This window comes from Mustela putorius, unplaced genomic scaffold (genome assembly GCF_011764305.1).
Source record: "Mustela putorius furo isolate JIRA1106 unplaced genomic scaffold, ASM1176430v1.1 tig00003909_pilon_pilon_pilon, whole genome shotgun sequence".
NCBI lineage: Eukaryota > Metazoa > Chordata > Mammalia > Carnivora > Mustelidae > Mustela > Mustela putorius.
The window spans coordinates 8,768,888-8,789,486 of NW_025422057.1; the positions used below are offsets into that span (position 1 = coordinate 8,768,888).

Below are 20,599 nucleotides of genomic sequence, written 5' to 3' on the forward strand. Positions count from 1 at the left end.
AGACAAGTGGTGGGCTCTTAGTGTGAGGGGGTCTTAAACAGGTAAGCGTCATGTTACATAAATAGGAACACGGGCATGTTAGATTCTGGAAAAGGAGCTTGGGCCCGGGAGAGGTTGCAGAGAAAACGACCTGCCAACAGAACGGCTCTGGTATGCATTTCTTTAGAGGGGAGTCGGGCTCTCAGCTTTCTTCGTCAGCCTGGGGACGCTCATCTGCGGGGCTGCCATTCTCCGCTCTCCCGGCCCTGCTCTGTGCATACCCTCCATTCATCACTTAAATTCCGCGGGTCGAAGGGTCAGAAAGAATGTGCCCTGGGAAGAGAGCTACCTGAGCAGATGACACCTGCGTCCTCATGGTGGCCACAGTTGTGGTCTGACCAGCCGGAGCTGGGGCACTGGCCAAGGTGGTTCTCGCTTCCTGAACACTGGATGTTATCCAGGAGGATGTTTCCGGAGCCTGGGCCGAAGTGAGCCTGGCCAGGGGCTGCAATGGCCCGTCCGCACCCCAGCTGTCGGCACACCACCTGGGCTTCGTTCAGGTCCCAGAGGTCATCACATACGGTGCCCCAGTTCCCCTGGTGGAGGACCTCCACGCGTCCGGAGCACTGTCCGGATCCGCCCACCAGCCGCAGCTCGGGTTCATCTTCTAAATAGAGCACGGTTTTAGTTTTAAACTTGGGAAGTTTTAAGTAGGAAGGATTTCTAGCTCCTGCATTTGTGTCTCAGGTAAGTAAAGGCAAGAACAAAGCCCAAGGCTCTCTTACTCATTAATAGGGCTTCCAGGCATAAGGGTGAGGCAGAAGAGGGTTTGAATTCAGCTCTCCTGCTCTCTAGTTGTGTAACCTTTGACAAGTTGTTTTATCTCCCTGGCCCTCAGTTTCCCCATCTGTAAAATGGGGATTCCAGCAGCACCCTCAGAGGGGTGATGAGTGCGTGGGAGTGTGGATACAAAGCACAGTGCTCAGCACCCAGCACATCTTGGTTTCTGCAGGTCTTACCGTGTGGGTCTCTGACACAATCCTGGGGCCCTGGAGGAAGGGGTCCCCAACTATGTTTTTGGATGTGACTTGGGTAAATGTCAATTTAATGCTTTGAAGGACTTGGGCCGCCAACCTGTCTAGGACTTCATAAAGCCCCATGGGGATGGCATTTTCTGGGCCGATGATCTGTGGCCAGCTGGAAGAGCATGCTGTCTCCTGGAGACCTTCCCTTACGGAGTTCACAAGTTCTGCCACACTCACTTTGGTTTCTGTTTCTCCAGCGTATCTTCAAGAACCTTTGTATTTGCTATTCTCTCTGCCTAGAATGACCCCTCGTTGTCACCCATCACATGTCCCCTGAGCAAGGTCATCCATTCCTAGTCAAGCTGCAGGAGCACACTCCTCACCCAAGCATTCCCTTCTGTCCCCCAGGCTCTACATACTTAAAGCTCCTTTCTCATCTACACATTTAAAGCTTCTTCTTCCCCTTAGAGGCGACGGTGAGAAAGGACTTCCCAGGTGCTACCATTACCCCCAAATCATCGTGTCATTTCAGCCTCACACCACAGCCTGATTTCAATTGCCCACATGATGCTCTTACTGGGAAAATCTAACAGCTACACAGCAGGGTTTATGGGGCCAATTGTGGGGTGTTTTAAAAAGTGAATCCCAGGCCTCTGCGAACAGGGGAGTCTCTCAAGTTAGAAAACTGTTCTGCCTTTTAAGGACCGGAAGCTTCCTACCTGATTTTCCTTCATCCTGTGGAATTACATTGAACAGAGCATAAAAGCCAGTGTTGGTGATCATAGAATCACTTCGGAACACCACGGTCATGATGTCTGAGGAGGAGAAAAATATCACAGCCACCGAGGCACAGAACTTCCCCATGGACAGCGAGGCAATCCTAGGGCCATCGAAGATTTCAATGGAATCGTAGGGGCATCCAAGGATATCCTCCAGGCTGGGGGTATCGAAGTGGAGGGTTAGTGGCAGGTTCAAACCTCCTAGATCTTAAAATTTTAAAAAAGTATGACAACCATAGGATTAAATATTTGGATTCACTATAAACTGCATATTCATATATAAAGTATCAGTAACTGCAGATGCCTTATTACGGAAGTCTTATTTTGTCTGAGGATTGTGGGAGACTTGTGGTGACTGTGGTGATGACTGAGGAACAGAAATTTAAAAATCCTAATGGCTCTGGCCAGTCACCATCTCCATGGAATATTAAAAGTGCTGGTGTCCACTGCAAATGAATTCTTACCAGGCCAGTACCTCAATGATCAACATGTAACTAACATCATGGCCAGATTTTCCCACCTCTCTATTTCACAACATTTTCCATACTCAAATTCTGGAGGAGAAAAAACTTGATTTTAAAGTAAAAATGTCAGCATGTTGAGTATCTGCACTGTGGCAGGCACTGATGAGGGATGTGCCTGAGGCTGATTTTGAAGGAACAATTTCCCTGTAACAGAATGGACTTTGAAGGTGTGGGCTCAAGGCTCTCACTTCCTTGTGGGCTCTCTGTGTCCTTAGGGTTTGAGTCAACAAAGACAACATGTTTCTAGGATATTCTTTGGCCTAGGGCCTGCCTGACTCCACGGACTGGGCAGTAAGTCAGTGTTTGCTAAAGGTGGATTTTCATAGCATCTCATAATGTTGTATAATGTTAGCAGCTTGATGCAAGTCATATACTACAGGGAGGGCTTTGGTCTGACTCCGCCCACTGAATCACATGCTGGGGAAGAGCTGGAGCTCTGACATCGGACAAACCTAACTGGTCAGCCTTGGGCCAGTCAGTTACCATCTCTGAGCCTCTAGTTCCTCATCTCTTATGGAGTTGACAGGGGCATATACCTTTGGGCTGTCATGATGCTGAAATATTACAAGGCATACAAAATACATAGTGCAGGGGTTCCTGGGTGGCTCAGGCATTAAGTGTCTGCCTTCGGCTCAGGTCGTGATCCCAGGGCCCTGGGATCGAACCCCCACATTGGGCTCCCTGCTCAGCGGGAAGCCTGCTTCTCCCTCTCCCACTCTCCCTGCTTCTGTTCCTTCTCTCACTGTGTCTCTATCAAATAAATAAATAAAATCTAAAAAAACCCCAAACAAACCCAACAAAACAAAATACATAGTACAGAGCCTGGATACATGGGCAGCACTAAAAGAAACATCGGCTGTTATTTCATGCCATGGAGATAAAAAAAAAAAGTCAGTGCTTCAGAGAAATGTATCCGCTGGGTGTCAGAGAGAAGTCCAGGCCTCCACTGGTCCCTTTCACTTGGAGGCAACATTGAGAAGATCCAGGACTTGGAGCTGGACTAGGTGGCTCATGTGGGTGAATGGGAAGCCTCCTACTGCTTGTTTAAAATTCAGAAAAAGGAAAAAGAAATTCTAGGAGCCCAAGTGTTGGTACCGATTGTATAACAGGGGCAAAGCTGGTAAGGAGCACTTGGTGACATTCTTAGGAAAAAAGTCAAAAGAACAAGCTATCCTTGTGAGGTTGAGTTGAATTTGTCAGTAAGCCATTTACTCAATTTTTCCAAGTAGGAGGAACTCGTTGGATAGGGCTACAAAATTAATTTGACCTTCAAATTGGGAAGAATTTCCTCCCCAAATGTTTTCCACTAAAAGAAATATCTTTATTTTGAATTCAGAAACCAATACACTTATTTAAAAAGAATCTTCTCTGAAGAAGTTGTTTTCTTACTTCAGACTCGGAATCATGAGTTCTATGCGGAATTTTTTGTCCACGTGAATCTCCCAGACGCACTGGATGTCTGTCGGGTAGCTCTCCGGGTACAGCGGACTGGAGAAGGAGCCGGACAGACTCGACAAGACCCCTCCACAGGAGCCACTTCCTCCTGAAGCCAGAGGAAGAAGGATGCCAGCATGTGTCCCCGAGGTGGCCCCTAGGGGACCCCAGTTGTGACCTGCTCACACCTGGGTGAGTCTGGCAGTGGTCCCCCAGTGGGCACACATAGTCTGTCTGTACAGACTTTTAGCCTAAGCATCTCCAGGGAGGGAGAGTCCATTCGATCTCATTCTGATGCGACAAGAATATGAATATATAGGAGGTCCCTGTCTTTTCCTCCCCCCGACCCTCTGCTAAAGAAAATATTGTATTTTTCAGGTCTATTCACTATCCCCTCCTTCTTCTAAGGTAGGAAGATTCTTCTTGTGGGGAGAGAGGCAGAGAGGATCTACATGGTGAGTTGGGAAGGAAGGACGAAGGGACAGACACTGTTGAGCCCAGGTAAAGCGAGAGTTTGGGAAGGTTTGCAGAACAAGAGGCTCCAGAACAACTTTGGTGTCTGATGAGCCGGGGAGAAGGGGACGACGTGGCCTGTTGAAGGAGGCTAGGACTGGCCGTCCCCTTAAGTTCTTTTTCACCCCCTTTTCTGGGTAGATTGTGTTTCCTTTAACTCAGTATCTGCAGAGGTTGGAACTTACAGGTCTTTGCATTTGTAAGAGTTACACAAGTGAAATCTAATTCTTCTATATTATATTATGTAAAATATATTATATATGTTTATATTATTTATATTATATACAATATATTATATTCATATAGATACAAATTATATTTGTATATATATTATTTATGTTATATAAAGTATATTCATATAAATCAATACACATGCATATGTACACACACGTGCACACACACCCGCAGCATGCCACAAAAAAAAACCAGAGATCGTAGAATCATCAAATTATTTTAGAGGAAATTTGAAAACACAACACGAGCTGTTGACCTTGTCCCCTAAATTACCAAGTTGCTTCATTTTCTCCTTTCTGTTTTTGCCTAACTTGTTATGCTCCCAGAATTCCAAGATTCTTGGTCTTCTCTGTGACAGATGTTGGCAAGTAGGGGTGCACCAAGTCAGCTTAGAGCTATCCTGTCAGTTGTGTTGTAGTTACAACTGAGCCAGGTCAGACAGACACGAGAACCCTGGGACTGGTTTTCTTGAAACCTCTACTCCTGAGCTGACACCCATTGTGGGTGGCCCCTCCAGGACTGCACTCTTAGAAGGCAGCTGGGTATGACCACCACATTCTCTTCAGGTCCCTTGTCACCCTCCCGCCTACTCTGACCGGGGCAGATCCACATATCCCCTTCCCAGCCTGCCCCTTGGGCTAGCAAGTCAGTATTTACAGGCATTAGTCATGCGAATGCATGCCCCTTGGGGAGGCCAAGGTGGGAACAGGGGGCTGCATTGGCTGGGATGCTGACTCCCTTAATGTTCTCATGGAAGGGGCCATGACAGGACTGGCCTGGGAGGTAGACGAGCAGCCCCTCACTCGTGCTGTGCCTGCCTCTCTGTGTCACATCCTGGGCACTCTGCCTAGCATCTGCTGTGACGGTTCTCTTGGTGTTGAGTTACCATCACAGTTTAAAACAAGTGACTACCTGTTATATGATCCTGAGAAGCTGTGGAAAGACCTAGAAGGAAAAGAAAAAGGGAGATCATGCTGACATTCAGGGGAAAAGTACTGAGTTTCATCTACAAGTTAGTGAAATGTAAAGGGTTTTCTCTGAAATGTCAAGGTACTTAGTGCCAACCTTGAGAAAGATCTGAAGGTGCTGAGTGAATATTTCTACTGTCCTTGAGCAGATTAAAGAAGGCCACACATTCTTGGACATGCCTCTGTCATGAAGTTTGATCTAGGTCTCCTTGCTTGAACCTTGGTGGCCTCTGTTTTGGCCAACAGAATATGGTGGAAGTGACACTGTGGGACTGGAAGCTTCCACTTCTTGTCTCTGGAAACACTGGCTCACTTGTGCACCTGGAACCCCCTTGTAAGAATGATTAGCCTGCTGGAGAGACTGTGTGAAAAAGTCCAGAGACCACGTGGAGGGGAAGAGGGTCTTGGAGGAGCCCACTCTTCCATCTGTCTCCTCCAAGCATCAAGCATGTGCTCAACTCTCCAGACCACCATGTAGGTGAACCCCACTGAGTGATCCTGCTTGGAGCTACATGGAGCAGAAGAATCTCCTATCTGAGCCCTGCCCAAATTCCTGACCCACAACAACAAACACGTCATTAAATGACTTTGTGGTAAACTACTCTGTTTTTAGAGTAGCAACAGAGAACCAGAATGGCTCCTTTCACTCAACATGGTCTTCCTCATTTCCCCATCATCTATGTAGTCTTCAGCATAGCTGAGTTATATAAAATGAGAACTCTAGGTAGGCCTTCATTTGCCTATCCCATGCCCTTGACCTCCATCCATGGCCTTTGAACTTTGGACAGTCTTCCTTCCCACTCATCCCAGGAACACCCAGAACACATCAAGGTCTTCTCTAAGAAAGTGTCCAAGAGAGATGCTTCTGACAATGACTTATGACTTGTGTATGTGGAGGCAGCCACGTTCATTCAAAGAGCAGATGGGGTCTGCAAAGTCCACTTCTGCTACTTTTTTCCCCTTCTCTCTTTCTCTCTCTTTTCTGAAGATTTATTTATTCATTTACTTGAGAGAGAAACAGAGAGCATGCACAAGTTGGCAGTGAGGTAGAGGGAGAGGAAGGGAGAAGCTCCAGCAGACTCCCTGCTGAGCGCAGAGCCTGACATGGGTCTCGATACCACAACCCTGAGATCATGACCTGAGCTGAAATCAAGAGCTGGATGCTTAATTGACTGAGCCCCCCAGGTGCTCCCAGTTCCACGACTTTCGACCTGAGTTATCTTCGGCAGGCTTTTGGATCTCCTTAACCCTCAGTTCTGAGAATTAGATACATGAATTCATACAGAGATCATTCCTGCTCTCACGCAGGTGCTCAGAAACGTCTATTGCAATGAAACAAAATGCCTTTTCCTTTACCTCCAGTATCATTTCAGAATTTACAATGCATGTGTTGCTCTGATTTTTCTAATCTTTGGTTTTTATTACAGATGAATAAAACTCAATCCTTAAGTTTGAAAATCTTTGAAAATAGGCAGAAGTCATAGGATCCCCATGAGCATGTACTTCGTGGACAGACTGATCAGCGTCAATACTCGTTCTGCTACTAACTTGCTGAGTGATCTCAGGAAAGTTACTCACCCTTTCTGTGCCTCAAATTTCTATTCTGTAAAGCAGAGGATCTTTTTGCAGGATTAGCAATAATCTGAGCAAAATGTCTCTCCATCTTTGTGCTAATTTTACCTGATCTTTGTGGAGCCGGGGCCAATGAAAGGATATGGTCAATGAGACTGGTGGCCAAGGGTTCAAATCCACTGGCTAGCCCTGGGTACACTGCTAACTGTCTTTGCCTCAGTTTACCTATCTGGAAGAGTAATTGCCTCCACGCGTTATTGCGGGATTAAATGAGTTGTATATGGGAGGGGTTCAAAATAGTGAGTTTGATACGATTATTATTATTGGAAAGTTGTCCAGACTAGAAAAAAATATGGACATACCTGGAGGTGTGGGAGGAGGCAGTTCTTCTGCGTCTGAATGCATAAAGAAAGGCAACAGGTCACTCTCTTTAGTGAATCGAAAGCATGGAGGGGGCAGGGTAACGAGGGTGCAAGTGGGGAGTGAGGGCCGAGGACCCTGGCCTTTCAGGGCACAGGACTCAGCCGTCCTCTGGCAAGGTCCCTGGCCTTGGGAGGGGTGGGGCACAGCACCTCGGTCATCTCTGCCCCACGGCAAGCAGTGCAGGATCACCCATGGCCCGTCTTCTGCTGAGTCACCTGGACTACTTGTGAAAATGTAGATTCCGACATCCCGGCCCAAATTAGTCAAGATTTCTGGGGCCAGAGTCCAGGACTCTGCACTGCAATGCCTCAGGCGGTGCTGGGGTATGTGAACATTTGAGACCTCCCACGTGCAGCCTGGCGCTGCCCAAGGGTGTGTGTGAGCCCAGGGCCTGGCACAGAGCAGACACTCAAGGATGGTCTCATGAAACCATGAGTGAGTGGGCAGATGGGTAGATTCCATCTGGGACGCATGGTTTCAAAATGTCTTCAACAACAACGTTAGACGTAATTGCCTGAGAGAAGAGGGGCTACCTGAGCAGATAACGCCGGCGTCCTCGTGGTGGCCACAGTTGTGTTCCGACCAGCCCGAGTGGGCACACTGGCCCAGGTAGCGCTCTAGCCCGGAACACTGCAGGTTGTCCAGGAAGATGTTTCCAGAGCCTGGGCCAAAGTGGGCCTTCCCCAGGGCGGACACGGCCCGTCCGCACCCCAGCTGTCGGCACACGACCTCGGCTTCGTTCAGGTCCCAGAGGTCATCACACACGGTGCCCCAGGCCCCCAGGTGGAGGACCTCCACGCGTCCTGAGCAGCGTCCCAAGCCGCCCACCAGCCTCAGCTCTGGCCAGTCCCCTGTAGACAGAGGTAGGGGGAGGGCGTGAGTGCCCAGATGACCCACCTGGGTTGCACCGGTGCCAGGCCTCAGAGGCCAGCAGGACTGTGGGTTTGCAGAGGGACATGCCCGGTCATGAATCCTGGGGCCTGGTCCTCACCTTCCTGAGGCATGTTCCTGAGCTGCAGGTTGTGGGCGGGGGGTGTGGGGGAGGTCTTGAGCCAGTTTAACCTGATTTCAAAGGAATTTATTGTCTTTCCTGCTAGACAATGATGATACTGCTATAAATCAAAGAAATATGGTTCCTGCCCTTGGGGCGCCTAAAGTCCTTCCATCAAATATAGACACCCGGACAAGGTGTGATAAAAACAGGGAAGGGGAGGAACAGGTGCTGCGTCACGAACAGGCTAGAGGCGACACCTGGGAAGAATCCAGACCGTGAGGAGTGGGTGAAGGAGGAAGTGGGGTGAGGAAGGCCTTTGAGCCGGGGGGAAGAGCATATGCAGAAAGACACTGACATGCCGTTTCCTTACGCACGGATCTCCAAAAGTACGGACTCACGTACACATGCACACACGCACACACACACACGCACACACAGACAGAACCATCCCCACATGCAAAAATTTCAAGAGAAATAATTCCCTTGACATCTCAGTGGTGTGAAAACCTCGGCAATTCAGACAGAGAGTGAACTTAGAGCTGGAAGAAAACAAATGGCCCCAGGGAAAGTCAGGGAGAGCTGATGCTCGAGTCCCATCCAGGTGAGCGTGACCTACCTGGACTCTCCATGAGCGACTCGTCGGCCTCTGTTTGTAGAAAGAATAAATACGTCAGTATGTGTCAGAGCTCCTGCTTTCAGCGACTGACTACAAAGGTTTGAACTACATCGTTGCAAGTTTATTGCTCTGATCTGGGAAGAATTAGTCCCGTTAAATAACACAGGCCCGGGCGAGCCAGGTGCATCGTGGACATAAAGGAGAGCTTTTCTCTGGCTGTTGGCTGCCTCCTGCACCGTGAGGAAGCGGCCAGCCACGAAGGGCGCGTGTGGGGCCCGACTTGAACTGCTGACTTTGTGGCGGACGGGCTTCACTCTGGGGAGTCACTGGGGGCAGCTCAGATGTAGACGATCACCCTCCGGAACTGGGAAAGAGGAGTCACAGGGGGCCCGAGAGGCTGCGGCTAGGTCAGACTTGCCGCGTGGAACAGGACGCCCAGAAGCAAACGGACAGATGAAGGGAGCAAAGCGCGTGGGCATAAGTATCGTCTCAGATCGGAGAGCGGGTGCCGCTTCTCCCGGGGCAGCTCCACACCCCAAACACCACTTGGAGGGGCAGGTACTAATCTTTTAAATCGCACCAGGCGCTGGTCTGCCGAAAGGCTTCTCGGGGTTGGAAGGGGTTATTAGGAGATGCTCCAGAGGTGACTACCTTGCTCCTTGCTAATTTGTGCATGTGCATGAATTCAAAGTATCTGAAAAAATTGTGACGTCATCGGGTGATTAAAGTGAGCCATTCCAGTCCACCGATTTCCTTGGGGAATCGAGTGAGGAAGACGGCAGGAAAAATGACCGGATATGCAGCCCTTTGGTCAGGTGTCTGAAAGTGCATTACGGAAGACGGCTCAAAGCCTTTCCACACTCCTGCAAGAGAGCCATCAGTCCCCATTATTAAAGATGGGGGAATTGAGCTCTAAGAGCTTATGTGTTGCCCAAATGCAGTCTGAGTGTTGGCACCAGCTCTGGCGTCCAGACTCAAGTCTGCTCAGCTCAGCTCTGACGTCTTCTCACTGCCTCTGAATGAAAGACCTTTAAATAAATGCCTTAAACATTCCCATAGTTAAATATGTTCTTCGCACATGTCAGTTTTCAGTCAAGCCCACCTGCCTTTGGTAAATCTTACTACCAAATTAGAAAATCGGTAGGTTTTATTCTGGGAGGCTGGCAGTTAAAATATTGTATATATATTTTTAAAGATTTTATTTATTTATTTGTGAGAAAGAGCATGAGAGGAGAGAGGTCAGCGGGAGAAGCAGACTCCCTGCTGAGCAGGGAGCCCAGATGCAGGACTCCATTTCCGGACTCCAAGATCATGATCTGAGCCGAAGGCAATCACTTAACCAACTGAGCCACCCAGGCACCCAAAATCTTGTATTCTTGACCAGGTTAGAAGAGATAAAACAAAAATCAAATGCCATGTGTTGGAGGGCCCTGTCTTTGTCCCTGGCCATCTCTGAGTTCTAGCAGGGTGGTCTTGTAGGCAGGTGGGACTGACAATGACCAACCGAGAGGGAAGGGGCTACCTGAGCAGATGACGCCGGCGTCCTCGTGGTGGCCACAGTTGTGTTCCAACCAGCCCGAGTGGGCACACTGGCCCAGGTAGCGCTCTACCCCGGAACACTGCAGGTTGTCCAGGAAGATGTTTCCAGAGCCCGGGCCAAAGTGGGCCTTCCCCAGGGCGGACATGGCCCGTCCGCACCCCAGCTGTCGGCACACGACCTCGGCTTCGTTCAGGTCCCAGAGGTCATCACACACGGTGCCCCAGGCCCCCTGGTGGAGGACCTCCACGCGTCCTGAGCAACGTCCCGAGCCGCCCACCAGCCTCAGCTCTGGCCAGTCACCTGCAGACAGAGACCTGGTGATCATTGTCTTCTAGGGACACTACACGTTGCCCACGAACTGGTTACACTCTCCACCCTGACACTTCTATTAGGGACAGGAACTTGATAAAAGAGCCAGCCAACTGGTCAACCTCTTACTTGGAGGTTAATATGCAATTAGGATAGTCAAAATTACATTTAGCCTAAAACATTCATTAATTGAGTATGTATTGGGCCAGAGGAATGTGCCAATCTATTTCAGCTAAGTACAGAAAAACATTATATATAATATTCACAGTGATTTGTGGCTTTGTGGAGTGCCTTCGTGTGGGTGGGCGTGTATGTGCTCATCTTTACCTTTGTAATAACTCAGAAGGCAGGCGGAAGAGTGCCAGCATGCCAGTTCTATCCATGAGGAGACTTTAAGTCAGAGAAGTGGAGCTATTCACCCAAAATCCCACATCTGGGAGGTAGCAGATCTAAAGTCAGCGCTCCTGGTTCCAAAGTTCACTATTTTCTCTGCTATCCCATCTCACTGCCTCTGGAATAACTTTGATGCTCCACTCACTTTGAAAAAGACCATTAGTTACACAGATACAGGTTAACCAAGAGCAAGACTGGCCAAATAAAAAAAATAGAGAGCCCCACTAGAAGGCGCCTGGAAGTTGGTCAGGCTTTGGAGACTTTGAAAAACACACACAAAAAAATGAACTTTGCTCATGATTCTAGAGCCAAAGAATCCTAAGAGTTTTGGATGGTCCTAAAAATGTGCACAGAGTCAACTGGTCCATTTTTCAAATAGACGAGGTACATATAGTTGGTCCTGTTACTGCCCATGAAGCAGGTACAGATGGAGGTTCCAAGAGGAAAGGATAGTTGGTAAGTGAACGCATGCGTCCCAGGGCTTACCTGGTCTTGCTGTCACTGTCTTGGGTGTTGCTGTTGGGATTGCTGTGAATACAAGACGACACCCTTCAGATAAAAAGGGTCAGATGGCAGCATCCCTTAAACACTAAGATTCTGGTTGATTCATTCTCCCTACCATCTTTACAATAAAGGACCTCCCAAATCGCATTCTGTTTATGTTGTTCCTCAGACATGTAGGATCCAACAGAATAGTCCTTTCTGTCCAGTCACTGGAAATATGATGACACTTGAATTGTGCCATTCTGTGCCAGAATGCAAACATGCGTGGTGCCCCTCTAGGGAAAAAGCCATTTCTGCTTCTGCTTTGTTAACTTTCCCTAAGTATGCAGGGCTTGATTAGATGTGTCTCCCGTTTTTGATAAAAGCAAGGAATTAAGAAATCAAATTGGCAATTACCAATTTACAGCCACCCAACGGTTGGTATGTGGAACTTGGTTCTACAGCGAATGGGTGTTAAGCTTGTACAAAGGGTGTACGGACAGAATCTCTCGGCTAGCTGGACCGATGCAGGAAATTAGGAAACATGGGACTATGATGCTACAAGCACCAGGAGGGGGGACAGAGGAAGACACAGAAATGAGGGGTGAAGATAAAGAAGCAACAGTAAATGTGACTCACTGATTAGATGTGGGGTCCTTGAACTTGCCTCTGCAACGACAAGGAAGCCTCAATAACTGCTCAATCACAGTGACAATGACTTTCTCCGACCCACTTTGTGACACGGAGCGCCTCCTTCCTGTTTCATAGCATACTTTCCAAGTGTGCTCACTGAGCCGCCCTGTGCTCCCTAACAGGGTGGGAGACTGATCTGAACAGCACCTCAGCCAAGACAGATGATAGAACTGCTCATGGGGTCCATGAGACAGATTCTTTTCTCTCAGTGGTAAACAGTGCAGGATCCACGGTTGGGTGGCCTCAGAACAATTATGGAACCTCTCTAGCCTCAGTTTCCCTGACTGTACAAGGGGAAGAACCATGGGTTCGTGTGAGGATGAAAGGCGGTAACACATGCAGAGTGCTTACAGGGTGGCCTCGCATAAAAGCAGCATTCAGTAAATGTTCGTTTCTATTTTGATCACTGTTGCTGTGATTACCCAACTTCAAGTACCTGTGCTGTATCAGAAACCTTGGCTCAGCTTCTGTCTGCCTTTTCGCCGCATGTCCTGTACATCCCAACTCTGCACTCATGCTGCTCCTTCTCCTGCGTGCCCCCTCCCCATTTCTCAACTCACAGCTTGTCAGGTTTAAAGACAAATCTAAGGCTGTCTCTTCCTATGTTTCCTTCGTGGTTTAGCCCACAGGGCTCTCTCTCTTTTCGAATGTCTTTGGCTGAGATGCATGTGTATGTCAATTTAGTATATTCTAGTCTATCCCATTTGTTTGCCTTCATTTAGTCTATTCTACTTGTCCTCTAATTGCATCACACGGGTTTGTCTTCAACTGCTTCAGATTGTACGTGAGCCCCTCTTAGTCTGGGACCACAGCTGCTTCTTCTGGAGGTCCTGAAACACCTGCCTCGTACTAGATTCAGTGTAACTTCAGAAGCGGTGTCCCAATAGGCAAACTGTACCGAATATTTATGGGGAAGCAGGCTTGGGGTTGAATCGGCCAAGCACTGAGCACATGATTTACCATCGTTGTGCAAGGGCTTTACCTGTGTCATTCCAGGTAAGCCCCACAACAAGCCTAGGAAGAAGGAAGCTTCTCTAATCCCCATTACACAGGGAATGGTTTGAGGCACAGAGAGGTTGGGTCTCTTATCCAGAGTCACAGAGTAAGTGATGGTGCTGTAACTGGCCCGAAGGCAGGCATTCTAGCTGCCACTCCAAAGCTCCTGCTTTTAACTACTGTCCATACCTTTGGGTGCAGAGTAATAATAAGCAACGAAGTTTTTCCCTATGTTGTTGAAGCTTCGGAAGTACACGAGGGTCATTGAGCTGGAGGAGGACGCGTAGGTGAGGTAGGATCCAGAGCAGGTTTTCCCCAGGGACTTTGTCGAGGATGGAGGGCCATCCAGGATTTCAAAATATTCATTGGTGCAATCTAGGCTAGAGAAGCAAAGACTGATGGCTGCCTCTTAGCCTCCCCATTAGCAGATCTCAGAGGGATGCTTTGAGGCAGGACCTGGCTTTCATGACAATAAAACTGGGGACAGATTAAAGCCTGTCAGTCATTTCAACATAGTATAAAATCCTTTTATCCCACTTTTTCTTGAGGGGATGGGATCTTAACTGGAAGAGGGAATAGGAGGCTGGAGTACTAGGTGGGCCCCTGCTGAGGCCTGGGGCTGCAGGTACCTGGAAGCCCAGGGCCAAGGGCAGGACCAGGCAGCAGCCTGCCTGTAGGACAGGGCTTCAGGCTTCAAGCAACCTATTTAGGAACTCCGCAGGCGACCTGCCTAGAGGGAAGTGAGCTACCAAGTCTGCCCAGCTTGCTCCGTGCAAGCCATCCCATCTGTCTGCTCTTCTTCCTGGTGAAGTTTTGTCCAGATGCCCGTAGGGTTAGAGTCAGAAGACCATCCCCAGGCCTCAGCCTCATGACCCGTCCATTCCAAGTCATTTTTTGATTAAGCAAAATTCAATAGCAATAGATAATTTAGGTTGCTCCTGGGACATTCATTTGTGAATGACATCAACATTGACTATTTACAATATTAAAACCTAAAATTTCTTGATTTATGAGGTCTGGGGGGTTCCCTGGAATCTGCATCTTTAACCAGAGACTGAAACATTCTCTCTCTCTCTGTCTCTCTCTCTCTCTGTCTCTCTCTCTCTCTCTCTCTCACACACACACACACACACACACACACACAAGTGGATGTGGAAGATGGGAAAACAGAATAAGGTCTGTGGCTTAGCACAGTACTGCACGACTTCCTGGGTTGATATTGTCCTACAGTTATAGATGACGCCACCAGTGGGGGGACTGGGTGAAGGGTACATTGGACTCTATGTATTATTGTTGTAGCTTCCTGTGTGTCTACAATTACATCAAAATTCAAAATTAAGAAGGGCATGAAGAACTCTTTTGCTTGTGAGAATCAAGCACAGGAAAATGCTCAGACCTTTAAACTACACGGTGTACTTCAGTCATGTACTCGTGACTTACTTAAGATACGGAAATGCCAGCAGAATGTGATCAGAAGCATTGGCCTTTATTTCCCACACACAGGTTATGTTGTCATGCATTTCGTTCTGCGGGGGATTCCTAATCGCTCCAGATGAGTTGGTAATTACTCTGCCACACCTAGATTTTTCTAAAGAAGAAAAATATTTTAGGATTTCAGGGTTTTTTTTTTTTTTTCATTGTTCAGTTCACTACTTTTGGAATTCACACTTTCTTTTCCATTCACACTTTCTTTCCTTTTCTTTTCCACTACTTTTAGAATTCACACTCCCCCCACCCCCCCGCCCCAAAAGGCCTCTTTGGTCATTAACCTTGTGGGTATGTCTTAGGACATGTCAGAGGCATACACCAGTCTAAAAACTCTTATAAGCTTAGGAAATTAGGGCAATAAGAGTGTCTGGATCTTGAAACATCTCTCACTTGTTTTTAGAAATCTATCACTGACGTGGCTGTGGCCGTGGCAGAGCAGTTATCCAGTATCAGCCAGAATCTTTCCTTCTGCTTGTTGCTCCCCTCGTGGGTTTTGTTCTGTGGGTTGGTTCTCTGGCTTTGACTTTTGTCAGGCCACCAGAAGTAACAAGTAAATGGCTTCATTTCCCCTAGTGAAGCTGAGTCTACATGGTGTCTTTATGTATATGAAGATGTCAGTGTCCCATCTGCCATCTGTTATAATTTATTAAAATTACACTATTAAAAATCCACTACTAAGTGGAGAGGACTTCCCTGAGTCATCTACCCCACCAACACTGACATCATTCTGTGTCTGTCTGTTCACCACATGTCCGTTTGTTTTCCATCTGCTTGTCTATCCATCTGTCCAATATTCAGTGCAAAATTAAAAGTAACACCTGTAGCAATGGCTTTCTCCATCAGACTATCTGGCTGTGCAAGAATTGGACCTATACTCGATTAGTTCTGGTCATCTACCTATGGCTCTTCCATAGAAGGACCAGCCAGGCTGTCCAGGCATCGGTATTATTTTAGCCCTTTATCTCCAAGTGGTGTCAAGAAAAGTTTAGCAGAGGGGCGCCAGGGTGGCTCAGGCATTAAGCATCTGCCTTTGGCTTGGGTCATGATTCCAGAGTCCTGGGATGGAGGCCCGCATCGGGCTCCCTGCTCAGCGGGAAGCCTGCTTCTCCCTCTCCCACTCCCCCAGCTTGTGTTCCCTTTCTCACTGTGTCTCTGTCTAATAAATAAATAAAAATCTTAAAAAACTAAAAAAGAAAAGTAAAAAAAAAAAAGAAAAGAAAGAAAATTTTAGTGGAGCTTCTGGAAGCCCCAGACATAGGCAAAAACAGAGGAGGGAAAATGGAAGATGCAAAGAAAGGATGAACAAGGAAGAAAGAGATTGTCAGAGAAGGGACAAGGGTAGAGAAGAAGAACATGGTCGTTATGGCGGCAGCGCTCTGCAGTGGTGCTCTTGGGTAGTGCTCGAGCAACACTGCTGTTAGGAGCCATGTGCCTTGCCCTTCACAGGCACTGTCCATGCTGGAGACCAAGCACACTGGTGTTACTTGATTATTTGGACCACCTTCTGTGACTACATAGCAATGGAACTGGAACCATAAAGCCATCTGCCTTCATTATTGGACTCTTCACTCAGAACGTGGGTTCAAAGGGGTCACCCAGACAGGGAGTGGTAATTTGCTCAGCTTTCTTGGAGAACCACTTCAGGGTTTGAGCTAAAAGATGGTGGTCAGAGCAGCCAAGGACACCAAAGTCTCACCTGTGGTCATTGGTCCTGCTATGACAGCCAGTGGGCGATCTGTCAAACACAGAAAGGACATGTGGCTCATCAGCTGGCACTGAGGTCCTGACACTAGCTGCACATGATCCCCTGAGGAGCTCATAACAAATGCAGTGTGGGGCCCCTCCCATAATGGCTGAGTCCTCTCTGGGGGCAAGGCCAGAACATGCAGGGGACATTAATGTGTGGGATGGAAAAAGCACTGATCTGGATCCTTCCCAGACTTTGATATATCATCCTCTTGTTATACACACAAATGAGATCTTTTTAAAAATGGGGGTTTAAGAACACTGAAGACACGAAATTCTGCCAACTATAGCCAATTCCAGTGACCCAAGGCCTGGAGTTATGAGACTTTGAGGTAAGAATAGGAAGAGGCCCCAATTCACCCTTTCCTTTGACCTGGTGTTGCTCAGAGATGGGAGGCCGACACCCAAGGATGCTGTGGATCCTCCTTTATGCCCCCTGCATATCTCCTCCCAGGGACACCTGACCCAGAAACCCCCACTGGAGACCATTCCTGGGACCAATCCATTTCCACCTGTTAGAGCTGACAACGCAGGAAGGAATGTGCCTGAGGCTTTATCAGACCTTTTCTACTCAGATTTATTCATGATCCACTCTCTGACCAAGAGCCAGCTGAGGGCAGGTCATCAGGGAACCTGGGGGTTTGATGAAGGAGAGAGGGTACTGGCATGGAGAACTCTGTGTGCTCGCATTAAGACCCTGTGGGAAAAGACCCTGTGGGCATTAAGACCCTGTGGGAAAAACCAGTAGCAAAAGGAGCTCTATGGGCACCAGGAACAAAGCAGAAGCAGGGAGAGGGTGGGAATGGTCACCTTGACTTTGGCCTGGTCCAGCCCACCCGCCTTTTGCCCCTGGGCAGGAAGTATCCTTAACCATCCCCCTACCCATATCTCATTGCCATTGCCTTGTGACCCTCAGAGCTGGTGACAAGTGCTATATACATGTCTGAGAAATTTAGAATCTACTTCCTGTGTACAGAATGGGGGAGAAGTTGAAAGTGAGGCTGGGTCAAATGATTTCTAAGGTACTATCCAGTTCTCCCACTGGACAGTCAGGTGACTCCACATGTCCTAGTCACTCCATGGTCCTGGAGGATGACACATCCAACTTCCAGAAGAACTGCTTCCCCAAGGTTTTGGAAACTGCACATGTAAATATTGCTTTCCTTACCCAGGGGTGACACGGTTGAGTATTCAGCATCTGTAAACATGAGGGGTTAAAATATCCACTGTGAGCAAATAATGCATGGGTTCCTTTTCAACAGCTCGATTTACATGGCCTTTTGAAAAGTGTTCTCTCAGGAAGAGCCAGGGCTGGGCTCTGCCTGGAGGGGAGCTGAGGTTTACCTGAGCAGATCACGCCAGCATCTTCTCCGTGCCCACAGTTGTGGGAAAACCAGCCGATGTGGGAGCACTCCTCCAGGCGCAGCTCGTCTCCCCTGCAGTGCACGTTGTCAAGGAGGATCTTCCCAGAACCTTCCCCAAAGTGGGCCTCACCGGGGGCTGACACGGCCCAGCCACACCCCAGCTGCCTGCAGATGATGTTTGCTTCTGGCAGGTCCCAGAGGTCATCACACACAGTCCCCCAGACTCCCTGGTGGAAGAGTTCTACACGGCCTGCGCACCTCCCATGGCCACCTACCAGCCGCACGGGGGCCCCGCCTCCTGCGAAAGAACGGTAGGTCATGGGCTGATGGTTGCTCTCTCTGCCTTTCCATGACTGGACTATCTGTTACCCAACCTAGCTTTTCTTATTTTCCATGACTTTGCTATCCACACTTTTCACGCGGTCATGTGAGCTCCCATGCCATTCTCCAGCTAAGTCTGCTCTAAGCAGCGTGTAATGTCTTCCTTATCCACACTCCTGTTTCAGACAGCTTGCCTGTGGTAGAGTGCTTACAAAAATGACCACAGTGCTTCTCTTCCTGACATCCTCACTCTCTACAGTGTCATTGCTCCCCTGCCGGTCAAGAGGTTAGTTTACTTTCCTACTCTTTGACTTTAAGCTGTGGTATGTGACAGCGGAATGCGGCAGAAGTAATGTATACTCCTGTGGAGCTGAGGCCTCCAGAGGCATGACAGGCTTCAGTTCATTCCGTGGGAACACTGAGGGGATCCTGTAAGGAAGCTTGAGCTAGTCAGTGGGTGACAAAGGAGTAGTATTTTGCTCAGCTTCCTTGGAGAATCACTTCAGGGCTTATGCTAAAAGATGGTGGACAGAGCAGCTGAGGACACCAAAGTGAGGTGGCCTCATCACTTCTGTCACCTCAGATAAGAGCTATGGAAGAGTAAGACATGTAAGGGAGTCCATCCTAGGTCAGGCAGCCTTCAGCTGACCTGTCAGCTAGACACAGATGCATGGACAAGACCAGCAGAGTCAGCCAAGACCAGCCAAGCCCATCCCAGAGGAGCAGAACTACCCAGCTAACCTGTGGACCATAAGCAGTGACAGATGGTGGTCATTTTAAGCCACTGTGTCTTGGGATGGTTTTACACGGCAATGGCAATTTTCCACACTCCCTTTTTAGATACATTACATTTTGTGGGGATCATCTTGCAATATATACAAATGTGGAATCCTTATGTTGTAGTCCTAAAACTAGTATTAATGTTATATGTCACTTACACCTCAATAAAAAATTGTATGCAAAGAAAAGAGCTTGGATAGATATATAAATAATGTTAACATGAAAAACACAAAAAAAGAAAGATGTGATTTCAGGTGATTGAAACTCACACAGCCAACAATAACACCTTTGGTCATTGCCATGGTTAGGAGCTATGGCACCTGCTGGGCATTCTTCTGCCAGGGATGGTCAGGCCCCTGGGAGTGATAATGGTTCCATTCTCTCCTTCCTGAATCTTTTGACTGTACAGCTAGATTAAAAGGCTCAGAGGTTCAATGTTTTACTCCTACCTTATCTGACCTCAGACTAGGCCTAATTCGTAAAAGAAAAAAAAAAAAACTTAATTCAAGGCCGAATATCCTGAAATATTACTCATCCCTGAGCACAGCAGAAAACCATCTCAAACCACCAAACTGCTCACTAATTCTGTATGGTATTGGCCAGCCCTATATTCTAATTTGGAACACATGTTAATGTCTCCCACCCTGCAGCCCAAAGGCAGTCTGTCCAGTTTCCTCCTTGCCTGGCATAATTTTATTGTCCCTTCACCCTTCTGGTCTTGCCCAGACCCCTTGGCTCTAGATGGAGACCCTCTTCTGAGCACCTATGCACCCTGTGCTCCCCCATCAGAGCAATCACCACACTTTTTTGGTAACAGGATACTCCCTCCTTCCCCCATGAACTTAGATTATTTGAGGGTCAACTCTGTTTATTGTTCTATATAACCCCAGTGACATTATATATCCTTAGTGTCACATCTTTATTTACTCATCCTTTGTCGGATGAAAAAAATTATTCAGAAGACATAATATAAAAAGAAACAGCCTTACCTGGAGGTGCAGAAGAAGGTGGGTGTTGACCTGCTGATATCACCAATGATGTGGGAAGCAGGTTCTCATAGGCTATTGGTGGGTAAAAAGGAAGGACTGTCATCAGGGAACAGCCAGAACACTGGGAGAAGATACAGTTGCTTCAAGGGGTCATCTGTCTCCTCCCAGGATTCACCAGGAATAACCATGACATTTCTTTCTAAGGCCAATGACCTCATAGATCTTCATTTAGAACAGAACATAGCGTTATTGCCCATTGACAAATGAACATGCACCACATGGCCATCAGAAAAGCAAAGCTCGTGGACGGTTTGCCCCATGTGGCTTGCCATAAGAGAGGTCATCAGTGGGTCATCATCTCTCTCTAATGGCATGGAGAATGGGTCATCATCTCTCTCTAATGGCATGGAGAATGAGGGCCAGGTCATTCATCTGG

At 48.0% G+C, this 20,599-nt stretch overlaps 1 protein-coding gene across 1 annotated transcript in view; it reads right to left on the minus strand.

Moving 5' to 3' along the window:
* LOC123386917 (deleted in malignant brain tumors 1 protein-like) overlaps window positions 1-20,599 on the minus strand; it is a gene marked incomplete at its 5' end in the record, with an annotated part of 76,669 nt that overhangs the window by 40,699 nt on the left and 15,371 nt on the right. Inside the window, 16 exons of the mRNA XM_045068873.1 lie at window positions 329-646; window positions 1,724-1,941; window positions 3,697-3,850; window positions 5,401-5,433; window positions 7,391-7,423; window positions 7,985-8,302; window positions 9,062-9,091; window positions 10,584-10,901; window positions 11,790-11,831; window positions 12,426-12,455; window positions 13,665-13,855; window positions 14,916-15,063; window positions 16,660-16,698; window positions 17,878-17,907; window positions 18,054-18,371; window positions 20,164-20,235. Coding sequence (XP_044924808.1) covers window positions 329-646; window positions 1,724-1,941; window positions 3,697-3,850; window positions 5,401-5,433; window positions 7,391-7,423; window positions 7,985-8,302; window positions 9,062-9,091; window positions 10,584-10,901; window positions 11,790-11,831; window positions 12,426-12,455; window positions 13,665-13,855; window positions 14,916-15,063; window positions 16,660-16,698; window positions 17,878-17,907; window positions 18,054-18,371; window positions 20,164-20,235 — 2,292 coding nt within the window. The remainder of the gene's footprint in view (window positions 1-328; window positions 647-1,723; window positions 1,942-3,696; window positions 3,851-5,400; window positions 5,434-7,390; window positions 7,424-7,984; window positions 8,303-9,061; window positions 9,092-10,583; window positions 10,902-11,789; window positions 11,832-12,425; window positions 12,456-13,664; window positions 13,856-14,915; window positions 15,064-16,659; window positions 16,699-17,877; window positions 17,908-18,053; window positions 18,372-20,163; window positions 20,236-20,599) is intronic.